Genomic DNA, 22,967 nt, shown 5'->3' on the forward strand with positions numbered 1-22,967 from the left:
TTAGGTCCCAAGTACAGAGCTCCAGAATGGCGGGCCCCTGGGCCGGGCTATACCCGCCTTAGGTGGCTTCAGGACAGCGGGCCCCGTGGGCGGGACTAGGATGGACGCGGGGCTCCAGGAAGGTGCCCTGGCCCCAGGACAGTGCCTTGCATGGCGGTTTCGGAGAAATGCCCCCCTCACCCGACCGGCTGTGGGCCTACAAAGCAGGCCTGCCCTGCGGGATCCCTAGTGCATAGATACAGCTCTCCCATGACATCGTGGTCGGCTCTTAAAAGAGCCTTTGGGTTGGTGTTTTTTTTTCTCTTTCTTTCCGTGGGCAAGTCGAGAGTTTAACCGCCGAATCCGTAGAGGGTGCGGCCCTGGCGCTTCAGGGCGTAAACGACATCCATGGCGGTGACGGTCTTCCTCTTGGCGTGCTCGGTGTAGGTGACGGCGTCCCGGATCACATTCTCCAGGAAAACCTTCAGCACCCCGCGGGTCTCCTCGTAGATGAGGCCGGAGATGCGCTTGACCCCGCCACGGCGCGCCAGGCGGCGAATGGCCGGCTTGGTGATGCCCTGGATGTTGTCCCGGAGCACCTTGCGGTGCCTCTTGGCGCCGCCTTTGCCGAGCCCCTTCCCTCCTTTGCCGCGTCCAGACATGTTGTCCTGTCGGTACTGTGACTGAGCAGAAATGAGGAAACAGCCAGCGACGGCTGCTTATATGGAGGAGCTGCGGCGGACCGGCTAGGGCGCTCCAAGCGGCCCACGTGACTCAACGGAAGGCGAGGGGGAGCCCGCCCCTGGACCGCCCTCTGCAGGGAGCGGGGGGCTGGAGCGGCCGTTGCCGTTTGAAAAAGAGCGCGCTCCCAGCCGCCTCTTTGTCGTGGGCTCAGCAGCTGCCGCCGGGGCACGGATCACAGTCAAGCACACACACACGCCTCCCTTCCCGGCCCCCACTCATCACCGCGGCCCGCCTAACCCTGGCGCTCGGTGCCCGCTCCCACTATGAACAGCAGGCTCTGAAATGTTTTAATGGAGCCAACACATTAACGGCCTCACCGGCACCACCCCGCTGTGTGCGGCCGCCCGCAACCCCGTAACACTGTCCACAGGTCAGGCCCGGTCGTGGCAAGTCTGTAAACTGCCCCTATAAACACGTATTTATTTATTTTTACAAAAAGATTATTCTCGTCGGCCTCAAGCTCGGTTTTGGGACGGGGGCAGCATTTATGTGTCCGTCCGAGGGCTTGGGCATCCCTCCTATGTAGCGACGGTGCGGGCGCTGCCGCGACTATGAAGCCTGCCAGAGTAACACCTTGGCACGGATACGCTCTTTGATGGAGTCTGTGGTTGGCCCTGAAAAGAGCCTTTGTGTTTAGGGTGTGTTTCCACGGTGGTCTGCGGGCCTTTACTTGCTTGCTTTGCCCCCTGCCTTGTGGCTCTCGGTTTTCTTGGGCAGCAGCACGGCCTGGATGTTGGGCAGGACTCCTCCCTGGGCGATGGTGACTCGGCCCAGCAGCTTATTCAGCTCCTCGTCGTTGCGGATGGCCAGCTGGAGGTGTCTGGGGATGATGCGGGTCTTCTTGTTGTCACGGGCAGCGTTGCCGGCCAGCTCCAGGATCTCAGCGGTCAGGTACTCCAGGACTGCAGCCAAATAGACGGGGGCACCGGCGCCCACCCTCTCGGCGTAGCTTCCCTTCCGGAGTAACCTGTGCACACGGCCCACGGGGAACTGGAGCCCGGCTCTGGAAGAGCGTGTCTTGGCCTTAGCGCGGGCCTTTCCTCCTTGCTTTCCGCGTCCAGACATGGCGATCGATGCAGGGGCTCACTCACACAACAGAGAGATTAGTACTGCTGTTCGGCTCGACTCCGGCGATATAAAGACTTCGGGTGCGTCTAATTGGTTGACAGCTAGGCGCTGATAGTACTTCTCATTGGAGGGAGGAGGGCTTCTGTTTCACCAATCAGAGACCCAGAACCGCAGTACACTAGGAGGTGGGGGGCTTGCCTTTGCCTGCCAATGAGAAGGGAGAGCAGAGAAGCAGCTACTTTACACGCCCAGCCTATAAATACAAGTGCCGGGCTCGCCTGGCCTTATTTCTCTCGGCTCCACAGGAAGCGGTGCAGATTGTCGACCATGCCTGAACCAGCCAAGTCCGCGCCGGCTCCCAAGAAGGGCTCCAAGAAAGCGCTCTCCAAGCCGCCCAAGAAGGACGGGAAGAAGCGCAAGAGGAGCAGGAAGGAAAGCTATGCAATCTACATTTACAAAGTGATGAAGCAGGTGCACCCGGACACCGGCATCTCCTCTAAGGCCATGGGCATCATGAACTCCTTCGTGAACGACATCTTCGAGCGCATCGCCGGGGAGGCTTCCCGCCTGGCCCACTACAACTCGCGGCGCACCATCACCTCCCGGGAGATCCAGACCGCAGTGCGTCTGCTGCTGCCCGGAGAGCTGGCCAAGCACGCCGTGTCGGAGGGCACCAAGGCCGTCACCAAGTACACCAGCGCCAAGTAAGGCTTCGAGGCGCATCCCCAACTAACACAACGGCTCTTTTAAGGGCCAACCACGTCCTCCCCTAAGAGCTAATGTGCTTCTATTATGACCGGAGAAATAAGTGTTTTAAAAGGTAATGTTGAGCGCACAAGACCCGCTCTCACGGGTCTTGCTGCAGACCGAGGGACGATGGAGCAGGCAACCCGTTTTTAATAAACATGTTTATATGAATGAGCCCTCTCTTTGGGACCAAGTCTCACGTAAGCACTGTAATGTAACGATGACGTTAAATGAGCGAGGGACGATGGAGCAGGCAACCCGTTTTGCCTGTTTAAATAAACCTGTTTATATGAATGAGCCCTCTCTTTGGTACCAAGTGTCACATAAGCACTGTAATGTAACGATGACGTTAAATGAGCCCACGGGCTTATTGTTTTCGGCGACCAGTTTTAGTGTGTGCGGGTGTCACGTTGTGTTTGTACTTTAAGACCAAGGGCAACGGCAATAATCCGCCCCTGGGCAAGCGCTCCCGAAATCGGACACATGAACCCGATGTACCGGGAGCACAGATGCTCCACAGCGCTGGCTTGTGACCAGCGGATCCCAACACAACCCTCCACCCAAACAAAGCTCTTTATTAAACGATGGACACATTGAAGATGCGATTGTGCACTGTGAACACGGAGTGCTCTGGTCACCCAGTGCCGGTATAAGTTACCCAGTACTCGTGGTACTCTCAGCCAGCCCACCCACCCTAACCTGTAGAACATGCCATGGCAGATAAGAGAAGCTCGTATGTGACAGGGTGGTGGCCCTTAAAAGAGCCGTTGTGGTGGTTGTTCGGGTCGGCGTGTCTCCTTAGGCCCTCTCGCCTCGGATACGACGGGCCAGCTGGATGTCCTTGGGCATGATGGTCACCCTCTTGGCGTGGATGGCGCACAGGTTGGTGTCCTCGAAGAGCCCCACCAGGTAGGCCTCGCTGGCCTCTTGCAGGGCCATGACGGCGGAGCTCTGGAAGCGCAGGTCGGTCTTGAAGTCCTGGGCGATCTCCCTCACCAAGCGCTGGAAGGGCAGCTTGCGGATGAGGAGCTCGGTGGACTTCTGGTAGCGGCGGATCTCGCGGAGAGCCACAGTGCCGGGTCGGTAGCGGTGAGGCTTCTTGACGCCGCCGGTGGCAGGCGCGCTCTTGCGGGCAGCCTTGGTGGCCAGCTGCTTGCGAGGCGCTTTGCCGCCGGTGGACTTGCGGGCTGTCTGCTTGGTGCGGGCCATGGCGGGAGCGGTCTCTCTCAGCGACAAGCGAGGAAGAATGGAGTTCAAGCAGGCAAGAGCCCTATTTATGCACTCGAAGACGGAGGGCTGCTCTGGTTGGCTGAAGCGACCGCCCCACGTTTGAAAATAGCCCGCGGTGTGCAATGATTGGCCAATGAACCGGAGGCTGCAGCCTGTCTCTCCAATGAGCTGTGGAGAAAAAGACACCCTCCGATTGGATGATGTACGTTGGAGCCGTAGCCCGCGCTTGGGTCAGCCTTTGTCTCCGTGTCCATCCATAGTCACACGAACCACTCGCCCCCGGTCAACTGGGCGAGGAGCCCAGGATTTTATAAGTGTACTGCCCTTGGTCACCCTGGAACACGCCGCCGTTAACTGCGCTCGATTTCACGTTCACAATCGTCTGCTTTATGCAGACACCACTTCGAATCTGCCCGGATACAGTGAAAGCACCAAGGCACACGTTATTTCACATTTATTATAAACGGAGGTCTAATAAACTCCCAGACCCCCTTCTTTATTTGGTACACAGATTTCAATCCACGCAGCACCAAAAGAGCCGTTTACATGACCAAGATCACACACGGCACTCGCGTGCGGAAAGGTGCGCTATGGATTTACTGTGCCGTTTATTATTATAGAGAAGTGTGCACGCGGGGTGCAAGGGTGGGGACGAACAAGCTCTCTTCTGGACCGGGTGGATGGCTCTTAAAAGAGCCGTTGTGTTTGCAGTGTCTTGGTGCAAGCCCTTACTTCTTCTTGGGCGCTGCCTTCTTGGGCTTGGCTGCTTTGGGCTTGGCTGCCTTGGGTTTGACTACCTTGGCAGGGCTTTTCTTGGCCACTTTGGGCTTCGCCGCCTTGGCTTTCGCTGGGCTCTTGGCAGCCTTCTTGGCGGGGGCAGCCTTGGGCTTCTTGGGGCTCTTTGCTGCCGCAGGCTTCTTGACCTTCTTCGGGCTCTTCTTGACCCCCGCGGGAGCCTTTTTGGGCTTCTTGGCGGCAGGGGCAGCTTTCTTGGCCGCTGGTTTCTTGGTCTTGGCGGCCGCCTTCTTGGCCGCCTTCTTGCCCTCCAGCTGCTTCTTGTTCACCTTGAAGGATCCGGAGGCCCCGGTGCCCTTCAGCTGGGCCAGGGCGCCTTTGCTGACCAGGCTCTTGAGGGAGGCCTTGACCCGGCTCTTGTTCTTGTCCACATCGTAGCCCTCGGCGACCAGCCCCTTCTTCATGGCCGACAGGGAGACTCCCTTCCTCTCGGCAGAGGCGGTCACCACCTTCAGGATCAGATCGGCCACGCTGGGGCCGGAAGGCTTCTTGGCCTTGGAGGCCCCCGCTGTCTTCTTCTGCTGCTTTTTCTTGGGGGCGACCTCAGCGGGAGGCGCCGCGGCGGCTGGAGCGGTTTCGGCCATTGTAATGCGAGTCTCGGCGCGGGCGCTGTCACTGAACAGAAATGTCCCTCCCAAACCCGAGCCCCGTGAATATATACAGGGAGGAGCCGGCCTCTGATTGGTCCCGAGCAGACAGGGCTGTGCGAGGCACACTCGGCTCTTTGCTCCCAGCTGACTTTTGTGTTTCCTACCTTCGGATTATCCACGTTTTAAAACACAATCAGTTAAACACGCGCTTCCACGCATACATGACCAGGAGCCCAGCTTCGGCCCTCTCCCGGGCCTGCCCCCGTTTCGGATCCACCCCTCATCCCTGGCTTGTGATCCGCGGGGAGACTCGGCGCTCCCCCGACGGCGGGCGCCTCCATGCCTGAAATCCCGGGCTCCGGACCCCTTTTCCCCGGTCCTCTCTCGACTCCTGCGGCCGGGAGCGGCGGCCCGCGGGAGGGAGGGGGCTCCTGCAGGGAGCGGGCCCTGTGGCGTCACAGTGGGGCTGCGGGGGCCGCGGGGAGCGCGTTCTGGAACGGGCCGAAGTAACACAGGGCTCCGCCGGCCGAGCGCGGGGTGGAAACAATGCCAGGGAGCCCCTGGCACGGGGGCCAGGGGGCCCTCCCCGCGCGCCTGCACCCTCGGCTGTGGCACCCTCGGCTCGGGGCTTACAAGCAGCGGGGCACGGCCCTGGCTCCAGCCTCGCACGCATCACCAGGCGGCCGTGTGCTGGCAGCTTCACATGCAGGCAGAGAGCATTCACTGCCGAGCGCCGAGCCAGAGGAGGCGGGTGCAGACTCAATACAATAAATACACAGTGACACAATGAAGGAAGGCGGCCGAGTTAGGCCTACATGTTTTAAGACACCCCAAGTGAGAGCAGAGGGTGTGAATGCACCTGAAATGGTGACCCCAGTACCGGCATGGAGGCACTCTGCTGAGCTGATTTTTACAGCTGGAGCTAGGTGTACCTCTGAGGTGACATCTGTAGACAGAGTGAGTTACTGTATGTCAGACGCTGAGCCTATGACCGGGGAGGCCCACTGCGGAACTGAATAGTACAGTACAGAGTGAGGCCTGTGACTACCACTGTTCTACTGAGCCCTATCGCTGGAGTGGGGACCACTCCTGAATCCAATGGTATGTCACGAGGGAGACCTGAGACCAGAAATCATATTCTGCGCACTGTAGCCTGATCGAGGCCTGCTGCTAATTTGGATGGAGGTAGGGGAAGAAAACAAAACACTTCACAAAGTCCAGAACGCACATGAACACCATTCACAGTATCAGATCTTAGCCTTCAGGATCTCCGGCCCATCCCTAGCTTCCAGGTACATGTTTTAGTAATATTTGTGACATTTGGAGGTTTACAGCTTCAAGGGGATGAAGTCGCACCTTCTACCCAGGGTTATGGAGCTCCGCGCAGGGTGAGATTTCAGGGTTCACCCCTGGCTGGAGGTGTGAAAACAAAACAATCCACATAGTCACACCTCCAGCCAGGGGTGAACCCTGAAATCTCACCCTGCGCATAGCTCCATAACCCTGGGTAGAAGGTGCAACTACGTCCCCTTGAAGCTTATCTCCTCCAAAGGTCACAAAGTATCAGTAAAACTGGTGCCTGGAGGCTAGAAACACACCCAAGGCCATGCAGGTCTTGTTCTGATACTGTAACGGAGTTCACACCTCCAAACCTGAAATCGTACCCTGCGCGGAGCTCCATGACCCTGGGTACAAGGTGCGACTTCATCCCCTTGAAGCCTAACACCTTAAAATGTCACAAAGTATCAGTAATACTGGTGCCTGGAGGCTGGAAGTAGGCCCAAGGCCTTGCAGGCCTTATTCTGATACTGTAAAGGAGTTAAATACACTTTCCTGAGTATGTGAAGTGTTTTATTTTCACTCCTCCAGCCTGGGGTGAAGCCTGAAATCTTACCCTGCGCGGAGCTCCATGACACTGGGTACAAGGTGTGACTTCATCCCCTTGAAGCTTAACACCTTAAAATGTCACAAAGTATCAGTAATACTGGTGCCTGGAGGCTGGAAGTAGGCCCAAGGCCTTGCAGGCCTTATTCTGATACGGTAAAGGAGTTAATTACACTTTCCGGAGTATGTGAAGTGTTTTATTGTCACACCTCAAGCCTGGGGTGAACCCTGAAATCTCACCCTGCGCGGAGCTCCATGACCCTGGGTAGAAGGTGCAACTTCATCCCCTTGAAGCCTAACACCTGCAAATGTCACAAGTATCAGTAAAACTGGTGCCAGGAGGCTCGAAGTAGGCCCAAGGACTTGCAGGCCTTATTCTGATACTGTAAAGGAGATAAATACACTTTCCTGAGTATGTGAAGTGTTTTATTTTCACTCCTCCAGCCTGGGGTAAACCCTGAAATCTCACTCTGCGCGGAGCTCCATAACCCTGGGTAGAAGGTGCGGCTTCATCCCCTTGAAGCCTAACCCCTGCAAATGTCACAAGTATCAGTAAATTGGTGCCAGGAGGCTGGAAGTAGGCCCAAGGCCTTGCAGGCCTTGTTCTGATACTGTAAAGGAGTGAAATGCACTTTACTGAGTATGCGAAGTGTTTTGTTTTCACCCCTGCAGCCAGGGGTGAAACCTGAAATCTTACCCTGCGCGGAGCTCCATAACCCTGGGTAGAAGGTGCGACTTCATCCCCTTGATGCCTAACACCTGCAAATGTCACAAGTATCAGTAAATTGGTGCCTGGAGGCTGGAAACACACCCAAGGCCTTGCAGGCCTTGTTCTGATGCTGTGAAGGAGTTAAATACACTTTACTGAGTCTGTGAAGTGTTTTGTTTTCACCCCTGCAGCCAGGGGTGAAACCTGAAATCTTACCCTGCGCGGAGCTCCATGACCCTGGGTAGAAGGCGCGACTTCATCCCCTTGAAGCCTAACAACTACAAATGTCACAAGTATCAGTAAAACTGGTGCCAGGAGGCTGGATGTAGGCCCAAGGCCTTGCAGGCCTTATTCTGATACTGTAAAGGAGTTAAATACACTTTCCTGAGTATGTGATGTGTTTTATTTTCACTCCTCCAGCCTGGGGCGAAGCCTGAAATCTTACCCTGCGTGGAGCTCCATGACCCTGGGTAGAAGGTGCGACTTCATCCCCTTGAAGCCTAACACCTGCAAATGTCACAAGTATCAGTAAAACTGGTGCCAGGAGGCTGGAAGTAGTCCCAAGGCCTTGCAGGCCTTATTCTGATACTGTAAAGCAGCTAAATACTCTTTCCTGAGTATGTGAAGTGTTTTATGTTCACACTTCCATCCAGGGGTGAACCCTGAAATCTCACCCTGCGCGGAGCTCCATAACCCTGGGTAGAAGGTGCGACTTCATCCCCATGATGCCTCACACCTGCAAATGTCACAAGTATCAGTAAATTGGTGCCTGGAGGCTGGAAACACACCCAAGACCTTGCAGGCCTTGTTTTGATGCTGTGAAGGAGTTAAATACACTTTACTGAGTCTGTGAAGTGTTTTATTCTCACACTTCCATCCAGGGGTGAACCCTGAAATCTCACCATGCGCGGAGCTCCATAACCCTGGGTAGAAGGTGCGACTTCATCCCCTTGAAGCCTAACACCTGCAAATGTCACAAGTATCAGTAAAACTGGTGCCAGGAGTCTGGAAGTAGGCCCAAGGCCTTGCAGGCCTCATTCTGATACTGTAAAGGAGCTAAATACACTTTCCTGAGTATGTGAAGTGTTTTATTTTCCCACCTGCAGCCAGGGGTGAACCCTGAAATCTCACCCTACGCGGAGCTCCATGACCCTGGGTAGAAGGTGCGACTTCATCCCCTTGATGCCTAACACCTGCAAATGTCACAAGTATCAGTAAAACTGGTGCCAGGAGGCTGGAAGTAGGCCCAAGGCCTTGCATGCCTTATTCTGATACTGTAAAGCAGCTACATACACTTTCCTGAGTATGTGAAGTGTTTTATGTTCACACTTCCATCCAGGGGTAAACCCTGAAATCTCACCCTGCGCGGAGCTCCATAACCCTGGGTAGAAGGTGCGACTTCATCCCCTTGAAGCCTAACCCCTGCAAATGTCACAAGTATCAGTAAACTGGTGCCAGGAGGCTGGAAGTAGGCCCAAGGCCTTGCAGGCCTTATTCTGATACTGTAAAGCACCTAATACACTTTCCTGAGTATGTGAAGTGTTTTATTTTCACACTTCCATCCAGGGGTAAACCCTGAAATCTCACCCTGCGCGGAGCTCCATAACCCTGGGTAGAAGGTGCGACTTCATCCCCTTGAAGCCTAACCCCTGCAAATGTCACAAGTATCAGTAAAACTGGTGCCAGGAGTCTGGAAGTAGGCCCAAGGCCTTGCAGGCCTCATTCTGATACTGTAAAGGAGCTAAATACACTTTCCTGAGTATGTGAAGTGTTTTATTTTCCCACCTGCAGCCAGGGGTGAACCCTGAAATCTCACCCTGCGCGGAGCTCCATGACCCTGGGTAGAAGGTGCGACTTCATCCCCTTGATGCCTAACACCTGCAAATGTCACAAGTATCAGTAAAACTGGTGCCAGGAGGCTGGAAGTAGGCCCAAGGCCTTGCATGCCTTATTCTGATACTGTAAAGCAGCTACATACACTTTCCTGAGTATGTGAAGTGTTTTATGTTCACACTTCCATCCAGGGGTAAACCCTGAAATCTCACTCTGCGCGGAGCTCCATAACCCTGGGTAGAAGGTGCGGCTTCATCCCCTTGAAGCCTAACCCCTGCAAATGTCACAAGTATCAGTAAATTGGTGCCAGGAGGCTGGAAGTAGGCCCAAGGCCTTGCAGGCCTTGTTCTGATACTGTAAAGGAGTGAAATGCACTTTACTGAGTATGCGAAGTGTTTTGTTTTCACCCCTGCAGCCAGGGGTGAAACCTGAAATCTTACCCTGCGCGGAGCTCCATAACCCTGGGTAGAAGGTGCGACTTCATCCCCTTGATGCCTAACACCTGCAAATGTCACAAGTATCAGTAAATTGGTGCCTGGAGGCTGGAAACACACCCAAGGCCTTGCAGGCCTTGTTCTGATGCTGTGAAGGAGTTAAATACACTTTACTGAGTCTGTGAAGTGTTTTGTTTTCACCCCTGCAGCCAGGGGTGAAACCTGAAATCTTACCCTGCGCGGAGCTCCATGACCCTGGGTAGAAGGCGCGACTTCATCCCCTTGAAGCCTAACACCTGCAAATGTCACAAGTATCAGAAAAACTGGTGCCAGGAGGCTGGAAGTAGGCCCAAGGCCTTGCAGGCCCTATTCTGATACTGGAAAGGAGATAAAAACACTTTCCTGAGAATGTGAAGTGTTTTATTTTCTCAGCTCAAGCCTGGGGTGAACCCTGAAATCTTACCCTGCGCGGAGCTCCATAAACCTGGGTAGAAGGTGCGACTTCATCCCCTTGAAGCCTAAAACCTGCAAATGTCACAAAGTATCAGTAAAACTAGTGCCAGGATGCTGGAAACACACACACGGCCTTGCAGGCCTTATTCTGATACTGTAAAGGAGTTAAATACACTTTCCTGAGTATGTGAAGTGTTTTATTTTCACTCCTCGAGCCTGGGGTGAAGCCTGAAATCTTACCCTGCGCGGAGCTCCATGACCCTGGGTACAAGGTGTGACTTCATCCCCTTGAAGCTTAACACCTTAAAATGTCACAAGTATCAGTAAATTGGTGCCTGGAGGCTGGAAACACACACACAGCCTTGCAGGCCTTATTCTGATACTGTAAAGGAGTTAAATACACTTTACTGAGTCTGTGAAGTGTTTTGTTTTCACCCCTGCAGCCAGGGGTGAAACCTGAAATCTTACCCTGCGCGGAGCTCCATAACCCTGGGTAGAAGGTGCGACTTCATCCCCATGATGCCTCACACCTGCAAATGTCACAAGTATCAGTAAATTGGTGCCTGGAGGCTGGAAACACACCCAAGACCTTGCAGGCCTTGTTCTGATGCTGTGAAGGAGTTAAATACACTTTACTGAGTCTGTGAAGTGTTTTGTTTTCACACCTGCAGCCGGGGGTGAAACCTGAAATCTTACCCTGCGCGGAGCTCCATAAACCTGGGTAGAAGGTGCGACTTCATCCCCTTGAAGCCTAACACCTGCAAATGTCACAAGTATCAGTAAAACTGGTGCCAGGAGTCTGGAAGTAGGCCCAAGGCCTTGCAGGCCTCATTCTGATACTGTAAAGGAGCTAAATACACTTTCCTGAGTATGTGAAGTGTTTTATTTTCCTACCTGCAGCCAGGGGTGAACCCTGAAATCTCACCCTGCGCGGAGCTCCATGACCCTGGGTAGAAGGTGCGCCTTCATCCCCTTGATGCCTAACACCTGCAAATGTCACAAGTATCAGTAAAACTGGTGCCAGGAGGCTGGAAGTAGGCCCAAGGCCTTGCATGCCTTATTCTGATACTGTAAAGCAGCTACATACACTTTCCTGAGTATGTGAAGTGTTTTATGTTCACACTTCCATCCAGGGGTAAACCCTGAAATCTCACCCTGCGCGGAGCTCCATAACCCTGGGTAGAAGGTGCGACTTCATCCCCTTGAAGCCTAACCCCTGAAAATGTCACAAGTATCAGTAAATTGGTGCCAGGAGGCTGGAAGTAGGCCCAAGGCCTTGCAGGCCTTGTTCTGATACTGTAAAGGAGTGAAATGCACTTTACTGAGTATGCGAAGTGTTTTGTTTTCACCCCTGCAGCCAGGGGTGAAACCGGAAATCTTACCCTGCGCGGAGCTCCATAACCCTGGGTAGAAGGTGCGACTTCATCCCCTTGATGCCTAACACCTGCAAATGTCACAAGTATCAGTAAATTGGTGCCTGGAGTCTGGAAACACACCCAAGACCTTGCAGGCCTTGTTCTGATGCTGTGAAGGAGTTAAATACACTTTACTGAGTCTGTGAAGTGTTTTGTTTTCACCCCTGCAGCCAGGGGTGAAACCTGAAATCTTACCCTGCGCGGAGCTCCATAACCCTGGGTAGAAGGTGCGACTTCATCCCCATGATGCCTCACACCTGCAAATGTCACAAGTATCAGTAAATTGGTGCCTGGAGGCTGGAAACACACCCAAGACCTTGCAGGCCTTGTTCTGATGCTGTGAAGGAGTTAAATACACTTTACTGAGTCTGTGAAGTGTTTTGTTTTCACACCTGCAGCCGGGGGTGAAACCTGAAATCTTACCCTGCGCGGAGCTCCATAAACCTGGGTAGAAGGTGCGACTTCATCCCCTTGAAGCCTAACACCTGCAAATGTCACAAGTATCAGTAAAACTGGTGCCAGGAGTCTGGAAGTAGGCCCAAGGCCTTGCAGGCCTCATTCTGATACTGTAAAGGAGCTAAATACACTTTCCTGAGTATGTGAAGTGTTTTATTTTCCCACCTGCAGCCAGGGGTGAACCCTGAAATCTCACCCTGCGCGGAGCTCCATGACCCTGGGTAGAAGGTGCGCCTTCATCCCCTTGATGCCTAACACCTGCAAATGTCACAAGTATCAGTAAAACTGGTGCCAGGAGGCTGGAAGTAGGCCCAAGGCCTTGCATGCCTTATTCTGATACTGTAAAGCAGCTACATACACTTTCCTGAGTATGTGAAGTGTTTTATGTTCACACTTCCATCCAGGGGTAAACCCTGAAATCTCACCCTGCGCGGAGCTCCATAACCCTGGGTAGAAGGTGCGACTTCATCCCCTTGAAGCCTAACCCCTGCAAATGTCACAAGTATCAGTAAATTGGTGCCAGGAGGCTGGAAGTAGGCCCAAGGCCTTGCAGGCCTTGTTCTGATACTGTAAAGGAGTGAAATGCACTTTACTGAGTATGCGAAGTGTTTTGTTTTCACCCCTGCAGTCAGGGGTGAAACCGGAAATCTTACCCTGCGCGGAGCTCCATAACCCTGGGTAGAAGGTGCGACTTCATCCCCTTGATGCCTAACACCTGCAAATGTCACAAGTATCAGTAAATTGGTGCCTGGAGTCTGGAAACACACCCAAGACCTTGCAGGCCTTGTTCTGATGCTGTGAAGGAGTTAAATACACTTTACTGAGTCTGTGAAGTGTTTTGTTTTCACCCCTGCAGCCAGGGGTGAAACCTGAAATCTTACCCTGCGAGGAGCTCCATAACCCTGGGTAGAAGGTGCGACTTCATCCCCTTGAAGCTTAACACCTTAAAATGTCACAAGTATCAGTAAATTGGTGCCTTGAGGCTGGAAACACACCCAAGACCTTGCAGGCCTTGTTCTGATGCTGTGAAGGAGTTAAATACACTTTCCTGAGTCTGTGAAGTGTTTTGTTTTCACCCCTGCAGCCAGGGGTGAAACCTGTAATCTTACCCTGCGCGGAGCTCCATAACCCTGGGTAGAAGGTGCGACTTCATCCCCTTGATGCCTAACACCTGCAAATGTCACAAGTATCAGTAAATTGGTGCCTGGAGGCTGGAAACACACCCAAGACCTTGCAGGCCTTGTTCTGATGCTGTGAAGGAGTTAAATACACTTTACTGAGTCTGTGAAGTGTTTTGTTTTCACACCTGCAGCCAGGGGTGAAACATGAAACCTTACCCTGCGCGGAGCTCCATAACCCTGGGTAGAAGGTGCGACTTCATCCCCTCACAGCTTAACACCTTAAAATGTCACAAGTATCAGTAAATTGGTGCCTGGAGGCTGGAAACACACCCAAGACCTTGCAGGCCTTGTTCTGATGCTGTGAAGGAGTTAAATACACTTTACTGAGTCTGTGAAGTGTTTTGTTTTCACACCTGCAGCCAGGGGTGAAACATGAAACCTTACCCTGCGCGGAGCTCCATAACCCTGGGTAGAAGGTGCGACTTCATCCCCTCACAGCTTAACACCTTAAAATGTCACAAGTATCAGTAAATTGGTGCCTGGAGGCTGGAAACACACCCAAGACCTTGCAGGCCTTGTTCTGATGCTGTGAAGGAGTTAAATACACTTTCCTGAGTCTGTGAAGTGTTTTGTTTTCACCCCTGCAGCCAAGGGTGAAACCTGTAATCTTACCCTGCGCGGAGCTCCATAACCCTGGGTAGAAGGTGCGACTTCATCCCCTTGATGCCTAACACCTGCAAAATGTCACAAGTTTCAGTACAACTGGTGCCAGGAGGCTGAAAAGAGGCCCACGGACTTGCAGGCCTTATTCTGATACTGTAAAGCAGCTAAATACACTTTCCTGAGTATGTGAAGTGTTTTATGTTCACACTTCCATCCAGGGGTAAACCCTGAAATCTCACCCTGCGCGGAGCTCCATAACCCTGGGTAGCAGGTGCGACTTCATCCCCATGATGCCTCACACCTGCAAATGTCACAAGTATCAGTAAATTGGTGCCTGGAGGCTGGAAACACACCCAAGACTAACCCCGGGCGTAGCACTACGCTTCGCCCACGTAGTGTACGTAGCGCTGCCTGCTTCGCACTTTCCGAAGTAGGCGAAGCAGGGCAGCGCTACGCACACGCCGAGGGCGAAGCGTAGCTGCTTGCCACCCGCCACCCACCTCCCGCCCGCCCTTCTTTTAAATATATGAGCAATGAAAAATAAAGTAAAGTAAGTCGACTTACCCGTAAGCGCGGCGTCTCCGGGGCTCCCTCTTTCAGTTTCTAATTTCTTCTGGCAAATGCGCATGCGCGGACACCCGCGCATGCGCATTTCTCGCGAGAAATGCGCATGCGCGGGCGTCCGCGCATGCGCATTTGCCAGAAGAAATTAGAAACTGAAAGAGGGAGCCCCGGAGACGCCGCGCTTACGGGTAAGTCGACTTACTTTTACTTTATTTTTCATTGCTTATAATATTTAAAAGAATGGCGGGTGGGAGGTGGGTGGCACGTAGTGGGGCTACGCGAAGCGCGTAGTGTGCGTAGATTTGGGCACACTACGTGCTGCTTCACGTAGCCCCACTACGCCCACTACGCCCACCCTTACCCAAGACCTTGCAGGCCTTGTTTTGATGCTGTGAAGGAGTTAAATACACTTTACTGAGTCTGTGAAGTGTTTTGTTTTCACACCTGCAGCCGGGGGTGAAACCTGAAATCTTACCCTGCGCGGAGCTCCATAAACCTGGGTAGAAGGTGCGACTTCATCCCCTTGAAGCCTAACACCTGCAAATGTCACAAGTATCAGTAAAACGGGTGCCAGGAGTCTGGAAGTAGGCCCAAGGCCTTGCAGGCCTCATTCTGATACTGTAAAGGAGCTAAATACACTTTCCTGAGTATGTGAAGTGTTTTATGTTCACACTTCCATCCAGGGGTAAACCCTGAAATCTCACCCTGCGCGGAGCTCCATAACCCTGGGTAGAAGGTGCGACTTCATCCCCTTGAAGCCTAACCCCTGCAAATGTCACAAGTATCAGTAAAACTGGTGCCAGGAGGCTGGAAGTAGTCCCAAGGCCTTGCAGGCCTTATTCTGATACTGTAAAGCAGCTAAATACTCTTTCCTGAGTATGTGAAGTGTTTTATGTTCACACTTCCATCCAGGGGTGAACCCTGAAATCTCACCCTGCGCGGAGTTCCATAACCCTGGATAGAAGGTGCGACTTCATCCCCTTGAAGCCTAACCCTGCAAATGTCACAAGTATCAGTAAATTGGTGCCAGGAGGCTGGAAGTAGGCCCAAGGCCTTGCAGGCCTTGTTCTGATACTGTAAAGGAGTGAAATGCACTTTACTGAGTATGTGAAGTGTTTTGTTTTCACCCCTGCAGCCAGGGGTGAAACCTGAAATCTTACCCTGCGCGGAGCTCCATAACCCTGGGTAGAAGGTGCGACTTCATCCCCTTGATGCCTAACACCTGCAAATGTCACAAGTATCAGTAAATTGGTGCCTGGAGGCTGGAAACACACCCAAGACCTTGCAGGCCTTGTTCTGATACTGTAAAGTAGCTAAATACACTTTACTGAGTCTGTGAAGTGTTTTGTTTTCACCCCTGCAGCCAGGGGTGAAACCTGAAATCTTACCCTGCGAGGAGCTCCATAACCCTGGGTAGAAGGTGCGACTTCATCCCCTTGAAGCTTAACACCTTAAAATGTCACAAGTATCAGTAAATTGGTGCCTGGAGGCTGGAAACACACCCAAGACCTTGCAGGCCTTGTTCTGATGCTGTGAAGGAGTTAAATACACTTTCCTGAGTCTGTGAAGTGTTTTGTTTTCACCCCTGCAGCCAGGGGTGAAACCTGTAATCTTACCCTGCGCGGAGCTCCATAACCCTGGGTAGAAGGTGCGACTTCATCCCCTTGATGCCTAACACCTGCAAATGTCACAAGTATCAGTAAATTGGTGCCTGGAGGCTGGAAACACACCCAAGACCTTGCAGGCCTTGTTCTGATGCTGTGAAGGAGTTAAATACACTTTACTGAGTCTGTGAAGTGTTTTGTTTTCACACCTGCAGCCAGGGGTGAAACATGAAACCTTACCCTGCGCGGAGCTCCATAACCCTGGGTAGAAGGTGCGACTTCATCCCCTCACAGCTTAACACCTTAAAATGTCACAAGTATCAGTAAATTGGTGCCTGGAGGCTGGAAACACACCCAAGACCTTGCAGGCCTTGTTCTGATGCTGTGAAGGAGTTAAATACACTTTCCTGAGTCTGTGAAGTGTTTTGTTTTCACCCCTGCAGCCAAGGGTGAAACCTGTAATCTTACCCTGCGCGGAGCTCCATAACCCTGGGTAGAAGGTGCGACTTCATCCCCTTGATGCCTAACACCTGCAAAATGTCACAAGTTTCAGTACAACTGGTGCCAGGAGGCTGAAAAGAGGCCCACGGCCTTGCAGGCCTTATTCTGATACTGTAAAGCAGCTAAATACACTTTCCTGAGTATGTGAAGTGTTTTATGTTCACACTTCCATCCAGGGGTAAACCCTGAAATCTCACCCTGCGCGGAGCTCCATAACCCTGGGTAGCAGGTGCGACTTCATCCCCATGATGCCTCACACCTGCAAATGTCACAAGTATCAGTAAATTGGTGCCTGGAGGCTGGAAACACACCCAAGACTAACCCCGGGCGTAGCACTACGCTTCGCCCACGTAGTGTACGTAGCGCTGCCTGCTTCGCACTTTCCGAAGTAGGCGAAGCAGGGCAGCGCTACGCACACGCCGAGGGCGAAGCGTAGCTGCTTGCCACCCGCCACCCACCTCCCTCCCGCCCTTCTTTTAAATATATGAGCAATGAAAAATAAAGTAAAGTAAGTCGACTTACCCGTAAGCGCGGCGTCTCCGGGGCTCCCTCTTTCAGTTTCTAATTTCTTCTGGCAAATGCGCATGCGCGGACACCCGCGCATGCGCATTTCTCGCGAGAAATGCGCATGCGCGGGCGTCCGCGCATGCGCATTTGCCAGAAGAAATTAGAAACTGAAAGAGGGAGCCCCGGAGACGCCGCGCTTACGGGTAAGTCGACTTACTTTTACTTTATTTTTCATTGCTTATAATATTTAAAAGAATGGCGGGTGGGAGGTGGGTGGCACGTAGTGGGGCTACGCGAAGCGCGTAGTGTGCGTAGATTTGGGCACACTACGTGCTGCTTCACGTAGCCCCACTACGCCCACTACGCCCACCCTTACCCAAGACCTTGCAGGCCTTGTTTTGATGCTGTGAAGGAGTTAAATACACTTTACTGAGTCTGTGAAGTGTTTTGTTTTCACACCTGCAGCCGGGGGTGAAACCTGAAATCTTACCCTGCGCGGAGCTCCATAAACCTGGGTAGAAGGTGCGACTTCATCCCCTTGAAGCCTAACACCTGCAAATGTCACAAGTATCAGTAAAACGGGTGCCAGGAGTCTGGAAGTAGGCCCAAGGCCTTGCAGGCCTCATTCTGATACTGTAAAGGAGCTAAATACACTTTCCTGAGTATGTGAAGTGTTTTATGTTCACACTTCCATCCAGGGGTAAACCCTGAAATCTCACCCTGCGCGGAGCTCCATAACCCTGGGTAGAAGGTGCGACTTCATCCCCTTGAAGCCTAACCCCTGCAAATGTCACAAGTATCAGTAAAACTGGTGCCAGGAGGCTGGAAGTAGTCCCAAGGCCTTGCAGGCCTTATTCTGATACTGTAAAGCAGCTAAATACTCTTTCCTGAGTATGTGAAGTGTTTTATGTTCACACTTCCATCCAGGGGTGAACCCTGAAATCTCACCCTGCGCGGAGTTCCATAACCCTGGATAGAAGGTGCGACTTCATCCCCTTGAAGCCTAACCCTGCAAATGTCACAAGTATCAGTAAATTGGTGCCAGGAGGCTGGAAGTAGGCCCAAGGCCTTGCAGGCCTTGTTCTGATACTGTAAAGGAGTGAAATGCACTTTACTGAGTATGTGAAGTGTTTTGTTTTCACCCCTGCAGCCAGGGGTGAAACCTGAAATCTTACCCTGCGCGGAGCTCCATAACCCTGGGTAGAAGGTGCGACTTCATCCCCTTGATGCCTAACACCTGCAAATGTCACAAGTATCAGTAAATTGGTGCCTGGAGGCTGGAAACACACCCAAGACCTTGCAGGCCTTGTTCTGATGCTGTGAAGGAGTTAAATACACTTTACTGAGTCTGTGAAGTGTTTTGTTTTCACCCCTGCAGCCAGGGGTGAAACCTGAAATCTTACCCTGCGCGGAGCTCCATGACCCTGGGTAGAAGGCGCGACTTCATCCCCTTGAAGCCTAACAACTACAAATGTCACAAGTATCAGTAAAACTGGTGCCAGGAGGCTGGATGTAGGCCCAAGGCCTTGCAGGCCTTATTCTGATACTGTAAAGGAGTTAAATACACTTTCCTGAGTATGTGATGTGTTTTCTTTTCACTCCTCCAGCCTGGGGCGAAGCCTGAAATCTTACCCTGCGTGGAGCTCCATGACCCTGGGTAGAAGGTGCGACTTCATCCCCTTGAAGCCTAACACCTGCAAATGTCACAAGTATCAGTAAAACTGGTGCCAGGAGGCTGGAAGTAGTCCCAAGGCCTTGCAGGCCTTATTCTGATACTGTAAAGCAGCTAAATACTCTTTCCTGAGTATGTGAAGTGTTTTATGTTCACACTTCCATCCAGGGGTGAACCCTGAAATCTCACCCTGCGCGGAGCTCCATAACCCTGGGTAGAAGGTGCGACTTCATCCCCATGATGCCTCACACCTGCAAATGTCACAAGTATCAGTAAATTGGTGCCTGGAGGCTGGAAACACACCCAAGACCTTGCAGGCCTTGTTCTGATGCTGTGAAGGAGTTAAATACACTTTACTGAGTCTGTGAAGTGTTTTGTTTTCACCCCTGCAGCCAGGGGTGAAACCTGAAATCTTACCCTGCGCGGAGCTCCATGACCCTGGGTAGAAGGCGCGACTTCATCCCCTTGAAGCCTAACAACTACAAATGTCACAAGTATCAGTAAAACTGGTGCCAGGAGGCTGGATGTAGGCCCAAGGCCTTGCAGGCCTTATTCTGATACTGTAAAGGAGTTAAATACACTTTCCTGAGTATGTGATGTGTTTTATTTTCACTCCTCCAGCCTGGGGCGAAGCCTGAAATCTTACCCTGCGTGGAGCTCCATGACCCTGGGTAGAAGGTGCGACTTCATCCCCTTGAAGCCTAACACCTGCAAATGTCACAAGTATCAGTAAAACTGGTGCCAGGAGGCTGGAAGTAGTCCCAAGGCCTTGCAGGCCTTATTCTGATACTGTAAAGCAGCTAAATACTCTTTCCCGAGTATGTGAAGTGTTTTATGTTCACACTTCCATCCAGGGGTGAACCCTGAAATCTCACCCTGCGCGGAGCTCCATAACCCTGGGTAGAAGGTGCGACTTCATCCCCATGATGCCTCACACCTGCAAATGTCACAAGTATCAGTAAATTGGTGCCTGGAGGCTGGAAACACACCCAAGACCTTGCAGGCCTTATTCTGATACTGTAAAGCAGCTAAATACACTTTCCTGAGTATGTGAAGTGTTTTATTTTCACACTTCCATCCGGGGGTAAACCCTGAAATCTCACCCTGCGCGGAGCTCCATAACCCTGGGTAGAAGGTGCGACTTCATCCCCTTGAAGCCTAACCCCTGCAAATGTCACAAGTATCAGTAAACTGGTGCCAGGAGGCTGGAAGTAGGCCCAAGGCCTTGCAGGCCTTATTCTGATACTGTAAAGCACCTAATACACTTTCCTGAGTATGTGAAGTGTTTTATTTTCACACTTCCATCCAGGGGTAAACCCTGAAATCTTACCCTGCGCGGAGCTCCATAACCCTGGGTAGAAGGTGCGACTTCATCCCCTTGATGCCTAACACCTGCAAATGTCACAAGTATCAGTAAATTGGTGCCTGGAGGCTGGAAACACACCCAAGGCCTTGCAGGCCTTGTTCTGATGCTGTGAAAGAGTTAAATACACTTTACTGAGTCTGTGAAGTGTTTTGTTTTCACCCCTGCAGCCAGGGGTGAAACCTGAAATCTTACCCTGCGCGGAGCTCCATGACCCTGGGTAGAAGGTGCTACTTCATCCCCTTGAAGCCTAACACCTGCAAATGTCACAAGTATCAGTAAAACTGGTGCCAGGAGTCTGGAAGTAGGCCCAAGGCCTTGCAGGCCTCATTCTGATACTGTAAAGGAGCTAAATACACTTTCCTGAGTATGTGAAGTGTTTTATTTTCCCACCTGCAGCCAGGGGTGAACCCTGAAATCTCACCCTGCGCGGAGCTCCATGACCCTGGGTAGAAGGTGCGACTTCATCCCCTTGATGCCTAACACCTGCAAATGTCACAAGTATCAGTAAAACTGGTGCCAGGAGGCTGGAAGTAGTCCCAAGGCCTTGCAGGCCTTATTCTGATACTGTAAAGCAGCTACATACACTTTCCTGAGTATGTGAAGTGTTTTATGTTCACACTTCCATCCAGGGGTAAACCCTGAAATCTCACTCTGCGCGGAGCTCCATAACCCTGGGTAGAAGGTGCGGCTTCATCCCCTTGAAGCCTAACCCCTGCAAATGTCACAAGTATCAGTAAATTGGTGCCAGGAGGCTGGAAGTAGGCCCAAGGCCTTGCAGGCCTTGTTCTGATACTGTAAAGGAGTGAAATGCACTTTACTGAGTATGCGAAGTGTTTTGTTTTCACCCCTGCAGCCAGGGGTGAAACCTGAAATCTTACCCTGCGCGGAGCTCCATAACCCTGGGTAGAAGGTGCGACTTCATCCCCTTGATGCCTAACACCTGCAAATGTCACAAGTATCAGTAAATTGGTGCCTGGAGGCTGGAAACACACCCAAGGCCTTGCAGGCCTTGTTCTGATGCTGTGAAGGAGTTAAATACACTTTACTGAGTCTGTGAAGTGTTTTGTTTTCACCCCTGCAGCCAGGGGTGAAACCTGAAATCTTACCCTGCGCGGAGCTCCATGACCCTGGGTAGAAGGCGCGACTTCATCCCCTTGAAGCCTAACAACTACAAATGTCACAAGTATCAGTAAAACTGGTGCCAGGAGGCTGGATGTAGGCCCAAGGCCTTGCAGGCCTTATTCTGATACTGTAAAGGAGTTAAATACACTTTCCTGAGTATGTGATGTGTTTTATTTTCACTCCTCCAGCCTGGGGCGAAGCCTGAAATCTTACCCTGCGTGGAGCTCCATGACCCTGGGTAGAAGGTGCGACTTCATCCCCTTGAAGCCTAACACCTGCAAATGTCACAAGTATCAGTAAAACTGGTGCCAGGAGGCTGGAAGTAGTCCCAAGGCCTTGCAGGCCTTATTCTGATACTGTAAAGCAGCTAAATACTCTTTCCTGAGTATGTGAAGTGTTTTATGTTCACACTTCCATCCAGGGGTGAACCCTGAAATCTCACCCTGCGCGGAGCTCCATAACCCTGGGTAGAAGGTGCGACTTCATCCCCATGATGCCTCACACCTGCAAATGTCACAAGTATCAGTAAATTGGTGCCTGGAGGCTGGAAACACACCCAAGACCTTGCAGGCCTTGTTTTGATGCTGTGAAGGAGTTAAATACACTTTACTGAGTCTGTGAAGTGTTTTGTTTTCACACCTGCAGCCGGGGGTGAAACCTGAAATCTTACCCTGCGCGGAGCTCCATAAACCTGGGTAGAAGGTGCGACTTCATCCCCTTGAAGCCTAACACCTGCAAATGTCACAAGTATCAGTAAAACTGGTGCCAGGAGTCTGGAAGTAGGCCCAAGGCCTTGCAGGCCTCATTCTGATACTGTAAAGGAGCTAAATACACTTTCCTGAGTATGTGAAGTGTTTTATTTTCCCACCTGCAGCCAGGGGTGAACCCTGAAATCTCACCCTGCGCGGAGCTCCATGACCCTGGGTAGAAGGTGCGACTTCATCCCCTTGATGCCTAACACCTGCAAATGTCACAAGTATCAGTAAAACTGGTGCCAGGAGGCTGGAAGTAGGCCCAAGGCCTTGCATGCCTTATTCTGATACTGTAAAGCAGCTACATACACTTTCCTGAGTATGTGAAGTGTTTTATGTTCACACTTCCATCCAGGGGTAAACCCTGAAATCTCACCCTGCGCGGAGCTCCATAACCCTGGGTAGAAGGTGCGACTTCATCCCCTTGAAGCCTAACCCCTGCAAATGTCACAAGTATCAGTAAACTGGTGCCAGGAGGCTGGAAGTAGGCCCAAGGCCTTGCAGGCCTTATTCTGATACTGTAAAGCACCTAATACACTTTCCTGAGTATGTGAAGTGTTTTATTTTCACACTTCCATCCAGGGGTAAACCCTGAAATCTCACCCTGCGCGGAGCTCCATAACCCTGGGTAGAAGGTGCGACTTCATCCCCTTGAAGCCTAACCCCTGCAAATGTCACAAGTATCAGTAAAACTGGTGCCAGGAGTCTGGAAGTAGGCCCAAGGCCTTGCAGGCCTCATTCTGATACTGTAAAGGAGC

General features: G+C 52.1%; 2 protein-coding genes across 2 annotated transcripts; both read right to left on the minus strand.

Annotated features, from left to right (window-relative positions):
• Window positions 1–329: 329 nt before the first annotated feature.
• LOC146830384 (histone H4) lies at window positions 330–641 on the minus strand. The gene has a single exon (XM_085603728.1). The coding sequence runs from the start codon at window positions 639–641 to the stop codon at window positions 330–332; it is 312 nt and encodes a 103-aa protein (XP_085459854.1).
• Window positions 642–1,389: 748 nt separating this feature from the next.
• LOC146830385 (histone H2A type 2-C-like) lies at window positions 1,390–1,788 on the minus strand. The gene has a single exon (XM_085603730.1). It carries the CDS (start codon window positions 1,786–1,788, stop codon window positions 1,390–1,392), a length of 399 nt encoding a protein of 132 aa, XP_085459856.1.
• Between the last annotated feature and the right edge of the window lie 21,179 nt (window positions 1,789–22,967).

This window comes from Triturus cristatus, chromosome 5_1 (genome assembly GCF_964204655.1).
Source record: "Triturus cristatus chromosome 5_1, aTriCri1.1, whole genome shotgun sequence".
Lineage (NCBI taxonomy): Eukaryota > Metazoa > Chordata > Amphibia > Caudata > Salamandridae > Triturus > Triturus cristatus.